At 37.3% G+C, this 18,670-nt stretch overlaps 1 protein-coding gene and 2 long non-coding RNA genes across 4 annotated transcripts; all 3 read left to right on the top strand.

The window, feature by feature from the left end:
* Positions 1 to 6: 6 nt before the first annotated feature.
* LOC118436852 lies at positions 7 to 1,243 on the top strand. Of its 2 annotated transcripts, none has more exons than XR_004835734.1 (2): positions 7 to 225; positions 751 to 1,243. It is a non-coding gene; the product is annotated as an uncharacterized LOC118436852 (long non-coding RNA). The 2 variants fall into 2 exon arrangements; XR_004835733.1 differs by having other exon boundaries at positions 474 to 1,243.
* Positions 1,244 to 2,222: 979 nt separating this feature from the next.
* On the top strand, positions 2,223 to 3,880 carry LOC118436888. Its single transcript, XR_004835762.1, has 2 exons — positions 2,223 to 2,342; positions 2,871 to 3,880. It is a non-coding gene; the product is annotated as an uncharacterized LOC118436888 (long non-coding RNA).
* A 12,424-nt stretch (positions 3,881 to 16,304) lies between these two features.
* Positions 16,305 to 18,271, top strand: LOC110854672 (trypsin-1). Its single transcript, XM_022103136.2, has 4 exons — positions 16,305 to 16,419; positions 16,782 to 17,047; positions 17,337 to 17,478; positions 17,809 to 18,271. The coding sequence occupies exons 1-4, from the start codon at positions 16,374 to 16,376 to the stop codon at positions 18,171 to 18,173; spliced, it is 819 nt and encodes a 272-aa protein (XP_021958828.1). The 5' UTR covers positions 16,305 to 16,373; the 3' UTR covers positions 18,174 to 18,271.
* The last annotated feature ends 399 nt before the right edge of the window (positions 18,272 to 18,670 follow it).

Raw genomic sequence — 18,670 nt, 5'->3', positions numbered from 1 at the left:
GTACAAAGTACAAGAAAACTTTACATCATTTAGAGTATCGGGTTACATTTCGAGACTTCTGTTTTCGAAAGGAAAATTTCGATTGATGAGTATACTATACATAACTCATCAATTTTAAATAATCACGACACATTAACAGCTCGAGTTTAATTACAAAGAAGCTAGAGCGTTTGACTTGCGCACTGGAGTCAAAATTACTCAATTTTAGCGCAAGCTTTGTAAAATGTACGGTTTGCAAACTAGCTTATCATAATTACTTTTACACCTTGACGAGCTTATTAAATACTGATTTGCATTTTATTATTGACTGGGAACTGGTTAAGGGTGATGGATTTGATTTGAATTTCAGCCCGCTCGCAATGTTAATCAAATGGGCACGTGTTTTTGGCGGGAAGAAATTCCATCACTCTTAACCAGTTCCCAGTCAATAGTATCCACTTTACTAAGGGAATTTCTTACTCAAATCATTCCAGAATTTTGAAAAGTTTAGTACAAGTTAGCTAATCTCTTCGACTTAAAGAAACCTTGATAGATATTAAGAGGAAAACGGCAAAATTTTGCATGCCCCTAATCGCATAGCGGTTAACTAGGAAACCAATAACTAAAATTTATGCATTGCTACGTAAATACAAAGGGTGGCTGCAAAATTTAAATATATCCGAATTATAATATAATTTATTTTTTCGGAAATTTACACAATCCACGTGCCATGACTTCCTTGACGTCCTTCCTTCTTTTCCTGGCCATAAGTGTTCCCTTTCTCGTAGCCGAGGACTTCAAGCCGGTCACAATTACGAACAAATTTTCCCGAATGCCCCTTTCCAGCCGGGAGTGGCCTTCCCTTGTTGTGGGTGAGAACGACAATTCTACCGACTTTGCTTGGCTTATCATCGGCGACATGATTCGGGCGTACGACAAACCTCTCTGCGTCATTAGCAAAGAAGACGTGAACGTGACGCTTGACTCCTGTGAAGTCATTAACCTCGAGTTGAATAAACCTTATTGTCGCGTGACGGAAATAAGGCCAGGGGGCATCTTCATTATCTTTACTGAAGGAGAACAATGCTTGGTCGATGAAGGGAACGTTGTGGGAAAGTATAAGCGTTGCCGTGCTACGGCACAGGAAAGATGGACAATCGAACCTTATATGGGACCAAGACTTGAGTAAACAAAAACATTTCATTGGTGAATAAAAGTTTTTGACTTTTTGAGTTTTTGAATAAAGTTTTTGACAAGATAATAACTCAAGAGCTTGAAAAACATGAAAGCTTCGGAGGAAATGCATAATTACGACAGACCTTAATTCCATACCACGTTTTCTAAAATTATTTTTTGTTCATACATCAGTAATCTCGATTTCTGAGAGAATATTCGCATACACATTGAGTCATTTTCTTTTTCAGATTCATTTCATTTCACTTCAACGTAATTCATTGTTTAATATTACTACGCCTCATGTAGTAAGCATAGGGTGAAAAATAAAAGAAGATAAAAATCCCCTCAGTCACGGTCATTCATCTGAAATGTCAGAATCTTTTAGTCATTTTCATTCAAATGATAAAGTTCGAATATTTCATGTTATTCTTAAATATCTTTTAAGTATGCATGGTCAAACATTTATGTATATAACTTTTGTTGTGGAAGCATTAACCTAAGATTATTTGGGTCAGCGTTCAAATATCCAAATTATTAATTATATTCTCCTAACTTTTCCAACTTACGGTGCATCTACATAAGTAATTGGGCAGTATTTAGATCCGTATCCTCATTTGATGGACTCCGAGCAAATAAAGCAGTATATGAGCACACATTTATGTTTAATAAGGTTGCAAGTTTATATAGTTTGTTTAACAAACAAACAAACGTAAATTGCGTTTTCATTTGTTTTAATTTTATCTTTTATTTGTCTGTGAAGCCTGTTCGAGCATATATTTAACAAGTTTTGGGTTTGAAGGATGAAATTATTGGGATCACCGTATCAATAACTCGTCTTCTAAATACATATTCAGTTATACCTCACTGCGTGTATGTGTATGTAGATTATAGTCTTGACTTAATTTTGGGGACAACCTACTCTCAAATATTTTGCTTGAGCAAGCACAATGAACAAGAAAGTGTCTGGAATTTTTATCAGTTACCTTGTGTCAATAATTTATTTAAATCCGAAATGAGCTTCGCGTACATATAAAATAACCTCGTAAAAAGAATGAAGATTCACTCAAGTTTAACCACAAAACTGCGATTTCTTTCCCTAAATGCCAATTAGGTACTCCAGTTTCTCGGAAAAGTTGTACTAATGAACAGTTTACCACTTAACTTATGGTAATCACCTTTACGTCTCCGTAAGTTTTATGAAATAGCGATTTCAATTCTGATTAGGATCAATTTTTTTAACTACAAATTCCATTAATCTCTCCTTATACATTGTGCGTATATTTCACCAACCTAAAAATAATTTGCTGTCTACTTACATACATTCAAATATCGTTAATTATAGATTTACTAGCCAAGAGTCAACTTATGGTATTATCAGATTATTATAAATTTTATCTGATTAGGAAAAATGTATTAAAGCGTAGGCAAAATTCCGTCGCTAAGGAACAAATCATTCCATAACTTTGAAAAGTTTAGCCAATCTCTCTTATGCAAAGAAACTTTCAGATATATCTATTAACAGAAATATGCTGTGAATTTGTACATCTGTATTATATTTTACCATTTTGAATGGTAAAATCATCCAAATATGGTAGCATGAAGGTTGACCCGCTGACACGCGTCTTATTATATATTAGCACAGTTAAATACAAAGGGTGGCCTCAACATCTTTTAATTTTGGCCGAGCTAAGATATAACTTCCTTCCCAATTTCAGATATTTGAGCAACCACGTGCCAGACCATGACTTCCACGACGTGCCTCTTTCTCTCCCTCCTTGCCCTTAGTCATCCCTTATTCGTCGCTTCGGACGACAACCCAATCACCATTACGAACCAATCCACCAAAAAGGCCCTTTCCAGTTTGAAGTACCCCTCCCTCGTTGTAGGGGAGAACGACAATTCTGCCCATTTTGCCTGGATGGTCACCCCCGACGGCAGGATTATGGCGCACGACAATGCCACCACGGAAGGCAAACGTGCCTGCGTCACGGTCAAGGAAGACCAACGATGGGCAGTACTTGCCCCTTGTCAGGCCGGATTGCCCGGGCAGACTTGGTTTGTAACGGGCAACTTCATTTTCTCAAAGGAACGAAACCAATGTTTGGACAACAAATTTGACCAAATTGTGGGAATGGGGGACCGTTGCCGCTATTCCCCAGAGGAACATTGGATCGTGGAACCCTATGTTGCATGAAAATAGTTACGTTAAAAAAAATGTATATCGTTAATAAATAGTGAATGAAAGTGAACAGGTATGACAGGCCCGTAGCGACGTTTTGTTCGGCCTGGAGAGTTTGGCCGTGGTACGGCCTCACATGCCCCCCAAAAATATTGAATCCATGATTTTACCTAGTGTGTTTTATTGCTGACCCTGATTTTACCTAGTGTATTTGATTACTGACTTTGATTTTACCCAGTGTATTTTATTGTTGACACTGATTTTATTTAGTGTATACTACTGCTGACCTTGATCTTATCTAGTGTATTCCATTGAATCCCTGATTTTATCTAGTGTATTCTATTACTGACCCTGGCGGTACGGCCTGGAGAGTGTCTCTCCACCTCTCTCCACCGTCGCTACGGCGCTGAGGTATGATCAAGTAGCTTCTTTTCAGCTTACGTCATCCCAAAATCAAATATGCACCACATTATGTAGCCCACATACCATATCGATAAAAATTCAAGTATTATATAATTAAATAATTTTATTCAAACTCTACAAAAACTTTCTGATAGAATTTTAATAATTGAACATTTCATCCCACATTATGTAAATAGGTAGGTAGGTAGGCTTTATTCAAAGATTGATGTAGCGTTAGCTTTTACAATCATACTCATTCATTCGTTTCATACAAAAATGCTTTCATACATACATAGTTTCATTTATACTACACAAATCAATCAATTCATTAAAGTATGCCTCAAGTTGAGGGCGTGATCCTCAAGTAGCACACGGCATCCCAATAAGGCTAATCACACACCATAATAATATTTTAGGCTACAATCTAATGATAATATGTATATAACAGCAGTAGCAAGGGTGTAGAGGGAAAACCGATAGTTCGGAAAACCTCTACATGTATTGGGAAGGTGGCCCAATACACCATTCCTACCTGGTGTCCAAACTGGACACCAGGTAGGAAAATGTATGGCAGTGATACATAGGAGGATTCCGTGGGGTGCTGGTGATATCCAAATGAGGGTGGCGTCTGCATGCGGAAGCAGACAGTTGAAGGTTGTTGGGCGGGGGGTATCCACGGACCGTGGGATCTGCCCACGTCCCCCATGGAAGCCGTAGCCGGGGCCGATGACCCCCCCACTTGTCCCTTCCCCCATCTCAACACAGCCAGGTCATGGGACCCCCGTAGACCAGACTATGCTGCCCTCCGCCATGCACGACCCCCTCCCCCACTCTTCAAACAACCACTCCCCACGGTCACCACCCCGATATACCAAAACAAAACCTACTTGGGGAGTCCCTCCAAAGCGTAGATCCTCCTGTGCACTGGTCCGGCGAATCCATCTTCGCCTGATGGCTCAGCTTGTCGTTGCTGGGACGGGTGTGGCAGGGGGTGTTACCAGGCACGCAGGTGGGGGGTGTGAGTGGACGAGGCTCACATGGCGAAAAGGCCTTGGGACACACTTTACTTGCCCTGGCACACCCGCGACCCAGATGGAAGAGGATCCAGATGCAGAGCGAGAGAGAGATACGTGGTGCACAAGAGGAAGCTTGGAGAGAACTCCACATTATGTAAATATGTACGTCTGGCCAAACCGATTTTCGATCAAAAATACACTTTAAACGAATTCTATCATTTCGACCGTATAAATAATACTGCACCACTCCAATGTTTAGGTATTTAGGGAACGTTCATATATTAAATACGCAATGATTTTAGTGGGTGGGTGGTTTATGGCTTCCTATCTTCCCCATGTTAAAATTCCATATCCCTTAATATTTACGTTGGGTGGGTAGGCCAAAATAGAGAATTTTTGATAGCGTAATATATGAATGCCCCTGTATGTATGATCACTCACCAATGCAGCGGATGTCCTGGAGAAAAATCTTATTTTATGAATATTTGAGTAGGTAGGTAGTTTATTACTTGTTAACTATTAAATCGTGCAGAGGCATGGGGCGGAGAAGACAAACATTAGATAAGATATGTAAGAGTCCGGGCCACATCCTGTGCCCGAAACTTAATTTGATTAAGTAAGTTAGATAAGACTTCAGATATGTAAGTCCTTCTCTTTGCACCTTCATGGGTTTTAGTTTAATTTAGGACAGTTCTTCGCTAGATCTATACTCTAAAAGTGCACTCACATCTTTCCATTCGTTATTTAGGGTGATTTAAATGTCTCGCTACAATGGAACGTTTGGCAATGTGAAGAATTCGTAAGTTTCCATCATTTACTGAAATTTTGTCTTTGAAATTAAACATTTTAAGAACTTTGTCATTATGTTTCATCATATTTTTATTTGATTCTAAAATTTTCAGAAAATTTTCCATTGTAGCGAGACCTTTACACCACCCTGTTAATCATTAAAAATTAAATGTTCGTGCCGTTCTAACCCGTAAATTTTTTCACCCAGTTGGATCGCCCTCCCACACTTTAAATAACTTGGAGACTAATTGCCACCCGCACAGGTACATACATATGTGCTGTATTTCCTTATTTTTGGGTAATGATTACGGACACATTTTGCCTACCAACGGGAAATAAGAACATGCATGTGATGTCGTTGTTAAAAAATCTAAGACTAATAAAAAAACTGATGTTAGTTAAAGATGCTCACTTTTTTAAATAACGACGTCACGTACACGAGTTTTTGACTTTTTCCCTATTGAGGGCGAAACTTCTCCTTAATCATTACGCAAAAATAGAGCACTGTACATGTTACCGGGTGACAATTTATCTCCATGTTATTTAGAGTCAGGCCCCGTTCTAGTCAATATAGCGCCCTAGGCAAAACGATAATTGCGCCCCCACGTGATCATACCGTCGGCGCTCGCAGACGCTTTAGTAAACTGACTTTACCACACCGTCCTATCTGTGTACATAATCGTACACAAATTTGCATATCAAACTACTTAATTTAATCTTCACAGATCGACATTTTGTTTAATAAATTTAATCAAATATTTTTAAGCCCTGCAAAGAAAATTAAATATTTTTATGTCATCGAAGCCGCATGAAAATTTCTAACTTTTTTAGGCCTTGCTAATTAAAAATTAAAATCACACTACATACATAACTAAGGTGGTCATTTCCGAATATGGTCGGACTAATTTTAAATTATGTATGCCCCGAAATAAGCTGACACATATTTTTGTTTTCCAAACCGTGTTTTCGAGTGTATTTAAATATACAAAAAATAAATTTTAATTTTAAAAATAGTGTAATTTAAAAATACAATTTACAAATACAATTTTCAAAAAATTTAAACTTAAAAATAGATTTTCTGGGAAAATTTTGATTTTTCAGGACGCACTCATTTTCCGAATTTTATCCGACTTCAAAAATTAAGAACAATTTTTGTCCAGACTTTCTTCAGTTGAAATTATAAAATTTCATATTTTCGTGCACGTAGTATTTTTGAATCTTTAAAATTCAAAAAAAATTAATTTTCTAAAATTAGAAAGTTTTGAGAATGATTTTTAAGCAAAATTTAATGGTAATTCTGAGCAAAAATGGGGCTTGGGTAATTGTTTTAAGTAATTGGCTAAAATTTGAAGAGTTTTGAATAGATCCAGATTTGGACTGAACATTTCATGATGTGCTTCTAGGTCGAAATACGCCGTTCGGCTCCGCATTTGAATACCAGAACAAAATTTTTATTGAACTTTTAGACAAACTTAATGTATTATTAGCTCGCCCTGCGTAGCACGGGAGCTATTGAATTCCTCTTGTCCGTCCGTCCGTCTGTCCGTCTGGTTGTTAACGAATTTTTTGCATCAATTGATGCTAATTATAAAGCCCCTTGACCATTATTGGATACGTTAGGCGCACCATTGGTACTAAACAAACCGAATCAAATTTTTTAACAAGTTAATAGGACCATTGATATCTAACAATCGGAAACACAAAATGATGCGAAATAATTGGAGGCAGGGACGCAAAACGCACCAATAATGCAGAATATCCGGGAGAAATGATCATACAATTTTGACAAATTTTTCAAAATTATCGTTGATCGTTGGTAGGTAATTTAGCACCAGTGATGCACAATTTTTTGAGGAATCTTCTCGATGCATAATAATTATTGATCTATTTTGTTTAATTTTTCTGCACCATTGGTGCAACATTGCATAAAAATTATTGATCCACTTTGTTGGATTCTTCTGCACCATTGGTGCCTAATTGCAAAAAATTATGTATCTATTTTGTTGCATTTTTCTGCACCTTTGGGGCAAGTTATAACCAAATCATTATTACAGGGTGAGCTACTTCTAACGTTACTACGGTTTATTTTAATTTTGTCTGGAAGTTTTAAGGAAAAGTCGAGTTAAAATCCAAATACCCACATTTTTATACAATTTCCCCAAATCAGAGATAATTATCTAACACTATGCACTGTCAGTGTTACGAAGAAATGGCTAGTTTATCTGGAAGGATTTTTAAGTCAAAATTTGTGAAAAATACTTACAAATAAAATTTTGTCCACAGGTTACGGCGAAAGTTAGTTTTTATATCCTTTTCCACGTTAAATTATAAAGTTCAGCAAAGTCGTTTTTATCTAGTGTATAGGGGCGCCTAGCGGCGCCCCCCAAATATTTGGCGCCCTAGGCAGTTGCCTAGCTCGCCTATACCTAAAACGGGGCCTGTTTAGAGTGCACACCAAAGGCATATTTATCGCGTCTCCGGTCACTTTGCATAATCCGTTTTCCATAACGGTCATATTGCAGAATTTTTATTCCATAAAAGTCACATGGCATAAACAACCACTTTCCATAATAAACTTTCTCATAAATTAAAAAAAACTAATTTCTGATTAGTGATAACTAAAATCATGCAGACAATACGAAATTGTTCGGAAATATTGCAACATATATATTGACTGCACATTCGATTCTTACATTCGCGTAAACCACCTTGTGTTGTACTCTAATTAACACGATTTTTTTGAAAGAGATGTCAAAGCAACCAGATCGTTGCATAATTTGAAGATTAAAAATTTGAACGGCTTTGTTTAATTGGGCCAATTTTCTGCAGAAAAGTTTTATGCAGGGCAATTTCTGATGAAACCTATGCAGAATTATGCACATACAGTTCTTCAAAACTATAGCGACACAAATTTTCCGCAGGAGTGTGTAAAAAAAATAATGCAGCATACAATATGTACAGAGTTTTTGTCGATTACTGCAAAATTTTTCACAAGTGAATTTATTTCTCGAGAACCCCGACATTCTACTTAATAAGTTAAATGTTTTAAAACTTTCGTCTGTGGAAAGTGGAGTTTGTAATAGATTAGAGTGAAAATAATAGGAAATGAACGAGTGTTATGCAAAACAGCAGTATGCAAAAATGACCTTGTATGCAAAGTGACTCTTTAGGTTAAATGCGGTAGGGGATAATTTTGTATGCAAAATGCGTTATGCAAAGTGACACCAGACCTATTTATCGGTAATTATAAGCATCCTGTCACAATAGAAAAGTCAATCCTACCAAAAACCCGTCATTAAAAAGATGTATCACGACGAAGCCGTCAAACAACTTTGTCGCGCTGTCCGTCTTATTAAGTGGAGTTGCTTCGGAATGGCATATTGTTTCGAATGGAACGTCAAAACCAAGCATGTAATTCGACTGGCAAATGGGCCCAAATATCTAAATTTTCAAATACTCTGTAACCTTCTCATGTCTCTCGTTGCCCCCATATTCCTTGCGGGAAGCTATTTCTTAGCGGTATCACCAACCCATGAAACTCCAGCTTCGACACTGGTTATCACGTTTGTGGGAACCCTTGTCCTGATGGCGTTTGTTCCCATGGCTTGGAATTTGGGTCGGCTATCCGGCCCAAAGAAATATGTACACGTGTACGAGGCGACTTTGAAGTTGGAAAGACATTTCGAAGGCAAAACAATATGATAAGAATAAACCAGACACTGATAAAATGTTGTCCCGATATTTGTAAAGCTTGGTACGCAGGACGGACATTTCACGCGAAACGTAAATTTCTTATCTAACTTCAAATGAAATTAATCCATCCATGAAATTACTTGAATTTCACTACAAAGTGTACTTACAAAATGGGAGTTTTTCTTAAAACCAATTACAAAATGCTACTTTTGAAATGTGAGAAGGGAACAAATCCAACTGATTGCAAAGATTAGGTTGAATCCAAGCGACGATTTGATACGCAAATATGATTAAGTATCATAAGGCTGCAATTATACATATATTTCAATTTAGCTCCAATTTAAACTTAAATCCTCATTTTTGTATAACTTTTCGCGTGAAAAATCCAATCTGAGTACTAGGCTTTAAAACATGTTTTTACAGATTTTTAATTCTTTAATATTTTCCTTAGCCTTGTGCCAAAATTTCGAACTTCATCCAGCATCTCTCGTGGCCGTAAAGAAATGCACCAAACTTATGAACGGTTTCTTCTTTGGGTTTGACTTGCTCGGCCCCCTGATTTTCGACGTCATTGCCTTCACCCCGGCTAGTCCGGCCTACACAATCATTCACGCGCTAGGAAACTTTGAACAGGACTGGAAACTTTTGTGTAATTGTGTACACCTATTGAACCGGATGAAATTTGCTACTCTGCAGTTACACGCTTATAAATCGGACCCAATCTATAGCTGGTTTGTTACATTTTTGCATTGTTATTTGTAATACTCACCGTTGGACTTGGAATCCCGTTCTAGTTGAAGCGCTGTGTTTAGCAGTGATACTGTTTCTCCGTTTTGTAAAGTTATATGAGCTATGAAAACCACAACGGCACTGAAAAGTGTCATGCAGTAGTAGATATAAACGAATTTCCATATTGGTGCTGTGCGATTTACAGGGGCGAACCACTGGTCAAAAACCCACTTGAGAACTACAGCCAGATGAAGTAGGAGAACAAGGATTGCTGCTAAACGTCGACCTTTGTTGTCTTTCGTTATCACGAAAATGTCTTTACTAATCCTTATTGGTAACGGGTCTATAATTAAAGTCATCTTTGTGAGACTAACGACAAGCGGAATATTAGAAGATGGTAAAGATATATCGCGTATCCAAGTAATCAACGATACTAAACTTCTTGCCATTTTTGCTCCTATTTCGCACAGACCACTTTATGATTTCTTCTGTAAACACTCAATGCAGCAACGTACATATTTTACGATTGAGGAAATTTCAACTGATAATACGAATGCAATTATTTTATTTGACGCTTTTCACATACATGGAATTTGGAATAAGCTACGTGTGATAAGTATTGACCGAAATAAGTTATAACCGAAATTAGTTAATATTGTTAATGAATCCGATCGCCAATCAAGTTGTTCAAGCTCACTAAAACCACAAAAACTACTTTGCTTATTCATACCATAACCAAAATTCATACTTAATTTGGAGTTTGAAATCTGCTGTGCTTTGTAGGCAGTAGATACTTGCACTAGGTTTAATACTCAATATAAAATTCAACGTTTGTGAAATTTTAATTTTTTCGAAAACTTATCAGAAAATATCTGAAAGTATTAAAAGCCAAAGGATTGAATTAGACAATTCCAGTGATTGAATTTGAGTGTGTGTTACGAGCAGGTGGAGTAAAATCCTTTATAAATTAACCTACGCTCACCCAATACTGCAACATTCTATCTGAAGTATGTAGGTCAAAATCAAGCACTCTTATAATTTCCACTCATAAATGAATTAAATAAGGAACAATTCTATCCATTTTTAAACGCATCAATTAAGCATTTCGGGTGCCATCGCAAGTTGAATAAATAAAATTAATGGAAGACTTTAGCGCAAATTGGAAATATGCATCACAAAAGTGATGAAAAAATTACATTGTTTTAGTGGATCAGTTGAAGCCTGGAGGATTTGTGAAGGCTTATCCACATTAGCAAAGATACATACGTATGTATGTGAAACTTGCTACATGTTTTTGCCACGTGGCCAGCTTAAAAGAAATATCACGGTTTATATTATTAATTTCGACCGACCAACAAACCATTAAACCTAGTTAATTTTGCATTGCTGTGTGACGAACGTGTTAAGGAAAGTTTTGACAAGATGTTTACTGCCGAGTATGGAACGAAGTAAATTTCCTGTGTGGCGATGACGTTGAAAATGTTTTTGTATGAATTGAGAATTGAATTTTAAATTTTAAATCGATTAGAGTGGGAGCAATCAGTTTGACAAGATATGTTTACTTTGCCTAAAAGTAGTCTTAGTAAAATTGGTCTGTAATGAATTGTAAAATTGGTAAAGACCGGAATTTGGTTTTTACCTCCAATCAGAAATATTCATCATCCTTGCTGGATTTGAATCACCGAAAAATGGTCAAAGTTAGGGGCAAAGGTGTGTTCTAAGCCCCGTAAAAGTGCGGAGGCTTGAAAAAAAATTTTGACCACGGAATGGAACACTTTGTCCAGGAATCTGCTTGATTCAGCGGAGGACTGCAGGCGGCTTTTCTGCGCTGCATTAATGCCGGGGGAGGAAATTTCGAAAACTAAAAATTGTTTTCTACTCAGAAATTAACTGGCTTTCCAATAAAACTAACTAGAATCTTGTAGCACAAAAATTGTTGAGGCTAGGGCGTTTCATTCTACTAACAGTTAGCCTGTCCCCACTAACAATGGAGGTCTCCCAACGTATGCTCACAGATTTGGACCAAACTAGTGTCAATCGATCACAAATATAATTAGTATGAAATTTGCAAATGGGACTTGATTCTTAAGCAATTAAATAACGATCATAAGCTGCTTTTAGTCGTAAGCAGCGAAATCCCATAAATTCGATACAACATTTACACTGTCATTTACATACATTTTTTGTTACGTGTTAAGTGTTTTGCAAAAAATTACATCAGCAGAAAAGTAATAAGTAAGTCTGCACACGTACTACAAATTACTAGAGACGTAGCCTTGTCGAAAAATTTGCCATCACCTAATGTCATTTTTGATGGTGGGCACGACCTGACAAACCGTCTTATCCATCCAGATCCATTCATCCATTGTAAAGCCTCGAGTAGTTCGATCGACTTGACCAGAGGATTTGCCATCATTTTGAAAGGTCCCACGATAACAATCAATAAGTCAACTGCCACCGTTGAGAATAAAATTATAACCGGGATAGGAACCTCGGATGTCGAAGTTATTATCGTGTACAACGCAAAGCTCTCACAGACTGTTATTGCTCCGATTAATATGGACATGATAAGGTACCCAAAGACGGTATTGTGCATGTCTGTTAGCATCTGCAGGGTACGGTAGGTGTACAGGCGTGGGGCAACATGTCGACCTTCTATGCTCAAGTCTCTGTAAGATTACGCATTGGTGTATTGGCTTGGTGCAACTATGGATATGAAATAAATTTTCCGAAATAAATTAATTGTTTACAAATTGTAGCAATTGTATTCAAATACAGAATTTTAGAGAAGTCAACACCAACTGACTGGAGAAGTACACAATTAAGTTTATCTGTCTGCGGTATCAAGCTGCTTGATTCAAGCATAAGCATAAGTACGGTTCAGGCATCCCTTTATTCACCGGTCTCTTTTCTTGCTCCTTCGAATTATTATGACTAATTTATGAAACTAAATCTCCCAATAGAAAGTTGCAAAATGGTGCTGCAAATCTTGTTCGGAAAAATTTATTTCACATCTGTAGTTGTACCAAGCCTCACTAAGATTTCCATCCTTTTGGGACCTTGTTTCGTATAATAAATTTTACCTTAGCATTGCCTCGAGGAGTATCAGTTTCACTTCATTGGGATAAATTAGCACGATTGTGATAGCGAACACACCCGTGGCAACGACTGAAAGTGATAGGTAATATAACAGAATGGCTCCCCATATTCTGAACATGAAACCAGTATTCCCATGGTCGTCCCATGATTCACATGTAAGATAGATCACGCTAGTCCAGGTGGGGGGCATGCAGGGTCGAAGTAAACCAAAAGTGAAACATGTCATTGGCATAAAAATTACTGCCATTTTTGACAGAACGATGAAGACGAAGTAAAAACGATGCACAATGTTGGTCCCTGTAAATCAGAATACCTATAATAAACCCCATTATTTATTTAATGTCACATTTACGACTACGTATATATTTTTCTAGATTTTGGCCTATACATACATACATGAAAAAACATACTCATCGTATCCACTACAGTCCTATGTTCAACATGAGCGTTTGTGATATTTAGAGACCAATTGACGCTCTCTCAACGATTTGTTTGAAAGGTTTTTGTATTTAAATCTTCAAATCTTAGTGTAACGTTAATATGGGCATTTACATCTTACAAATAATATTATCTCGAAAACTCACCCTTGGCTTGGGAAGCTCGTTCGACTTGCATTGCCGAATTTAGCAGGTATACTGTTTCTTCCTTTAGCAAAGTAATATGAGCTATGAAAATCACAATGGCGCCGAAAAGTGTTGCAAAGTAGTACATAAAAACTAGTTTCCAAACTGGTGAGGAGCGATTTACTCGGCTGAACCACGGGTCCAACACCCACTTGAGAACTACTAATAGATGACATATAACAGAAGTTGCTAATATGCGTTGACATTTGTTTGCGCCTGTTAGTACAAAAGTTCCCTTGTGTATCGTGACAGGAAACTGGTCGACAATTAATGTCATTTTTGTGAGACTAACGACTAGAGGAATGTTAGAGGATGGCAAAGATTTATCCCGTATCCAAGTGACTGACGATGCTAAAGAGCGTGCTATTGTTGCCATTATTTGAAAAATGTCAAATCAAATAACCTCTGAGGGACTAATCCTTAGTAGACGCTCTTGTTGGGCCCAAACTACAGAGAAATATACATATCTTATACTGGGGGAACTACATAATAGGACCTACATAAAACCAAAAATGCAGAAACTGTTGAAATTTTAATGGGAAAAATGATACTTAAACTTCCATAAATTTCATAAGTAAGGATATGTATATTCAATAGTTGATTTTTTTAGCTCGCGTACCACTTTCTAGAAACCTGAACCACCAATGCACCAATTATACACCAATTTTGTATTTAGGTATTTTTAAAGTTTCCGTGCTCCACACACCTCTCTACGAAACCTGGCAACCATTTCTGGTCAATTCCCAAGACACTGTTTAACTCAAAAACGGTAGGTATACATCCTCCTCTTACCGGTTTTGATCCTGTATAGTGCTCAATAATGGACGTATGATTGAATTTTTTACGGTTATGTCATTTCTAAGTTAATTAACCCATGACCCATTCTGTATAAAAGCCATAACATAGCTTTCCAATTTCCTTTGTCAGATGAATAAATAAAATCAATAAAGACTTCGGACCTAGCAAGGAAACATAGCGTATATGTATATTTGTAGGTTTCTAAACCTTTGCCTACATACTTTATTAAAGCCTGAATTGCTTTTAAAAGGATTCGACGTAATGAAAAAGCAATTTAAGGCAGTAAATTTTGAATAACTCTTTATTTTGTTGCAAACGTGATGAGAAATGATTTTGTCTTTTGATAGTGGAATGTACATAGTAAATTTCCTTGTGATTTATTAGAAATTAATTGAAACTAAACTGGAAATTTAAAATTGATTAAAGGCGAAGCAATCAAAAAGATAGGGTTTGTTTATTGGTCATCAATTGTCTGAAATTACATATTTAAACCCACCTTTATTCTCTTGAAGTCATTTAGCTTTATGTATTATTGAGCAAAGTTGAGCCTTACCTGACGGAATTTTAATATTTTATCCATAGGTCAGAGCCGATTCATTTCGTTGACGCCGGAGATATGGCGCTGCGACCTAACGCAATTAAACATATTTTAATGTTAAAATGTTAAAACTTTCAAGATGATTATCTCTTTATCAATCACTTTGCCAAAACTTGGATAATGAATCCGAGTGCTGTACAATAGTTTCTTAAACTCTGTAACCGTGTTAGTAAACCTTGTAAAAACAATATTCAGTATTTAAACATATTCAGTATATATATGTACATATGTATGGACATACTTATACGTACATAGATATGTATATGTGGCTTTTATCACTTACAAAATTGCGCTCACTATGCATGCCTGCATCAACCAGCATGCTTATCTCACCACTAAAGATAAGACACACAGTAAGCAAAAGAATAGATCGTACCTTTACGTATTTTCAATTGCGATATGAAACCGCGCACTTAGAGCTTCGGTGCTCTGCACGATGTTGTATAAACTCATTGGCGAATCATTCCTCGTCGCCGATTTTTAAGGTCACCGAACGGTCAAAGGTCAGAATTTTTTCAGCAATTAAAAATGAGAGGCCAAAATGAAAACTTCACGGATATTTTTTTTGACTTTCCAACATTTTTTATTGAATGCGGCAAGGCTTCACGAAAAAAACGAGCTATCATAGGACCGTGTACGATTTTTTTTTGACGCCCACAGGAATTTTTCGCCATGGACACTTTTGAGGGCTAAAATCGTGACCACGGCGAAATTCAAAGAATTGAGATATACAAAAATATATATTCAATGTTTATATGTTTTTGTATATTTCAATTCTTTGAATTTCGCCACGGTCACGATTTTAGTCCTCAAAACTCTCCATGGCGAAAAAATCCTTTGGGCGTCTAAAAAATCGTACACGGTCGTGTGATAGCTCATTTTTTTCGTGAAGCCTTGCCGCATTCAATAAAAAATGTTGGAAAGTCCAAAAAAAATTATCCATGAAGTTTTCATTTTGGCCTCTCATTTTTAATTGCTGAAAAAATTCTGACCTTTGACCGTGCGGTGACATTAAAAATCGGCGACGAGGAATTGTTCGCCTATGAGTTTAAACAACAGCGTGCAGAACACCGAAGCTCTAAGTGCGCGGTTTCATATCGCAATTAAAAATACGTAAAGGTACGATCTATTCTTTTGCTTACTGTATGTATGATTCTCTTTTTACAGATACTAATTAACACAATCCGCATATTAACCAGCCTCACTTGGTTAACTGGGTTCATTTATACCCTCGCATCCACTTAGCTTTCACGTTAAGATTAACTTGTCTTCTTACCAGAATTTTTGGAAATATGGGAATTTTCAACTTCCTCCTCTTTATGTGCTACTTGGCACAAGGTCAGTAAATCCTAAATTAAAACTCTATTTTTATCCAAAAACTGCAACACTTTTATACATTTTATACATATTTTTCTTATGTTGCCATAACCCGAAAATATTGAGCTTATTTACGTATGTAGGTCTGGATCAAATTGTAAAATCCGTAAACTTACAAACTTTTCCAAAATTCTGGAAATATTTCAAACTAAAAGACCGCTACAAATTTTTCTAAACTTACTTAGATCCTGGGCGTCTCTTTTAATTTTGTGAAATTTTTTATATTTTTTTTATAAAATGCGAGAATTTTAAAAATCAGCAATGACTTTCTCAATTGTTTAGTTTTTGGGTATTTTTTTGTACTAAATACCCTCTCTATTTAGCACTTACCCAAAATAACCCCCCGCCACAACCTGTCCCCGCCCTGGAGAAGGAATTTCCATACCACGTCGCCATCCAAGAGTATCGAGCGGGAAGCGGGACTTACGTGCAGCACGGGAGTGGCGTCATCCTCGATGACAGACACGTTCTTACCGCGACCATTGTTGATGGCGGGGCGGCCCCATCGACCCGGTACAGGATCGTGGCGGGAACAAACAACCTATCCAATCTGGACGGTGAAGGGGTCCAAATTCGTAATTTGTCTAATGTACATACAAACATGATTAAGTTACATAAATGAACAGAGGGTGGATATGTATTTAAGGCACATCGGCCCAAAATATGTATGTATTTATTTACTTTCGATTTGGAAATTTTATACACACGTCTGAAAACCTTGAATTTTTGTGATTTACAAAAGTTAGAGACAACGCAAACTAAGTTTTATCGTCGGTAGTCATCTAATGATAGAACTAAAAATAAATACATATCCGCCCTCTGTAAATACATGAAGGGAAAAGAAATCTAAAAGCAAATGTATAACTTGTATTAAATAGGCTGTTTGGCACCCTGATCGTTGTTACCAAAATTCTGAAACAATTAACAACAATTTAGAAGTCCTTACCCTCGCACAACCCTTAATTTTTAGTGAGTTTGTCCAACCAGCAGTTCTCCCTGAAGCGTGGCACGTTCCCACAGGTAAATACATACTTATTGACACGTGCCCTAAATAAATTGCGGGAACCTAACTTTTGCGTCATTACGAAAATTTAAAATTTTCGTATTTCCAAACTTTTTTTAACTTAATTTTAAATTAAGAGTTTCCAACCTCAAGCTTATGATTAGGGTTCCAAATTCCGATCTGACAATATCCGATACGATCGGGTTTTCTGAAACGCTCCTGTACTTACCGTAGCATTAATCCGATCCAATCGGCTCGGATCGGATAAATACGGATAATCCTGGATCAGATTATCAACCCTACTTATTTCGCTGTTAAAAAAACCCATTTTTCCCGCCTATTTACAGGACTGGGCACCATCACCGGATGGATCTCCGGATCCCCCGATCTTCACAAACTCCCCATGCCAATCCTCTCCTACGACGAGTGTTTCACCTTTTTCGGTCACCACAAAACCCGACCGGGACGAATTTGCTCCGCATTCCTGAAGAAAGAAGACGGATCCTCATATGAAACCGATTACGGCCTTGATCGCGGTCATCCCGTGACATGTCATGATGCCCCGTCCGGTACAGATTACGTTTGCGGGATCTATTCCTTCTCCACGGGGAAAGTTGAGACGGATTGGAATTCTTTTTCGGGTTATCCCATCGTCTCCACCAACGTGGCTTATCACTTGGACTGGATCCGCGCTGAGGTGACCAAGCCATGATGACGATGACACAATTCATGACAGTTTTATTCCCATTAAATTCTGGGACTCTGAACATACTTCATTCGAGTGTAAATAGTAATAAAAAGTAAATAACACGTTCCATTACCAAAGTCCAAACCTTGAACTCATTTCATTAATTACATACAAAACATCGTCAGGCGTCAATTTTATGACGCAAATGAAGAAAACAATTTCCCATTAAATGTTGGAACTCGACCCGTGCATAAAAAATAATGAGGTAAATCACGATTTCCTTTGTCAAAGACCAAACCCTAATCGCATTCCATTGATTGATTAAAGAAGGTGTGCCAGATAACATATTTATCTAATTGAGTCCCGAACTTGGCTCAGGGGCGGCATGCGTGTCATGTAGTACATAACCGTCCTCACCACTTGGACTGTACCCCTGCTGAGGTGACCATTCTGTGACGAAAATGATGACGATTTAGCATTAAATTCTTGAACTCTGTAGTTATGTAACTCGGGTAGAAATA

The sequence above is a fragment of the Folsomia candida genome, unplaced genomic scaffold (assembly GCF_002217175.1).
Source record: "Folsomia candida strain VU population unplaced genomic scaffold, ASM221717v1 Fcan01_Sc010, whole genome shotgun sequence".
NCBI classification, from domain to species: domain Eukaryota; kingdom Metazoa; phylum Arthropoda; class Collembola; order Entomobryomorpha; family Isotomidae; genus Folsomia; species Folsomia candida.
This window is presented reverse-complemented; position numbering and strand designations above follow the sequence as displayed.

What these genes read in the sequence shown, in the direction of transcription:
- LOC110854672 (XM_022103136.2), top strand. Translation starts at nt 16,374, where the DNA reads ATGGGAATTTTCAACTTCCTCCTCTTTATGTGCTACTTGGCACAAG. An exon ending in TATGTGCTACTTGGCACAAG is followed by an intron (nt 16,420 to 16,781) that starts GTCAGTAAATCC and finishes CTCTCTATTTAG; the next exon opens with CACTTACCCAAAATAACCCC. An exon ending in AAATTCGTAATTTGTCTAAT is followed by an intron (nt 17,048 to 17,336) that starts GTACATACAAAC and finishes TGTATTAAATAG; the next exon opens with GCTGTTTGGCACCCTGATCG.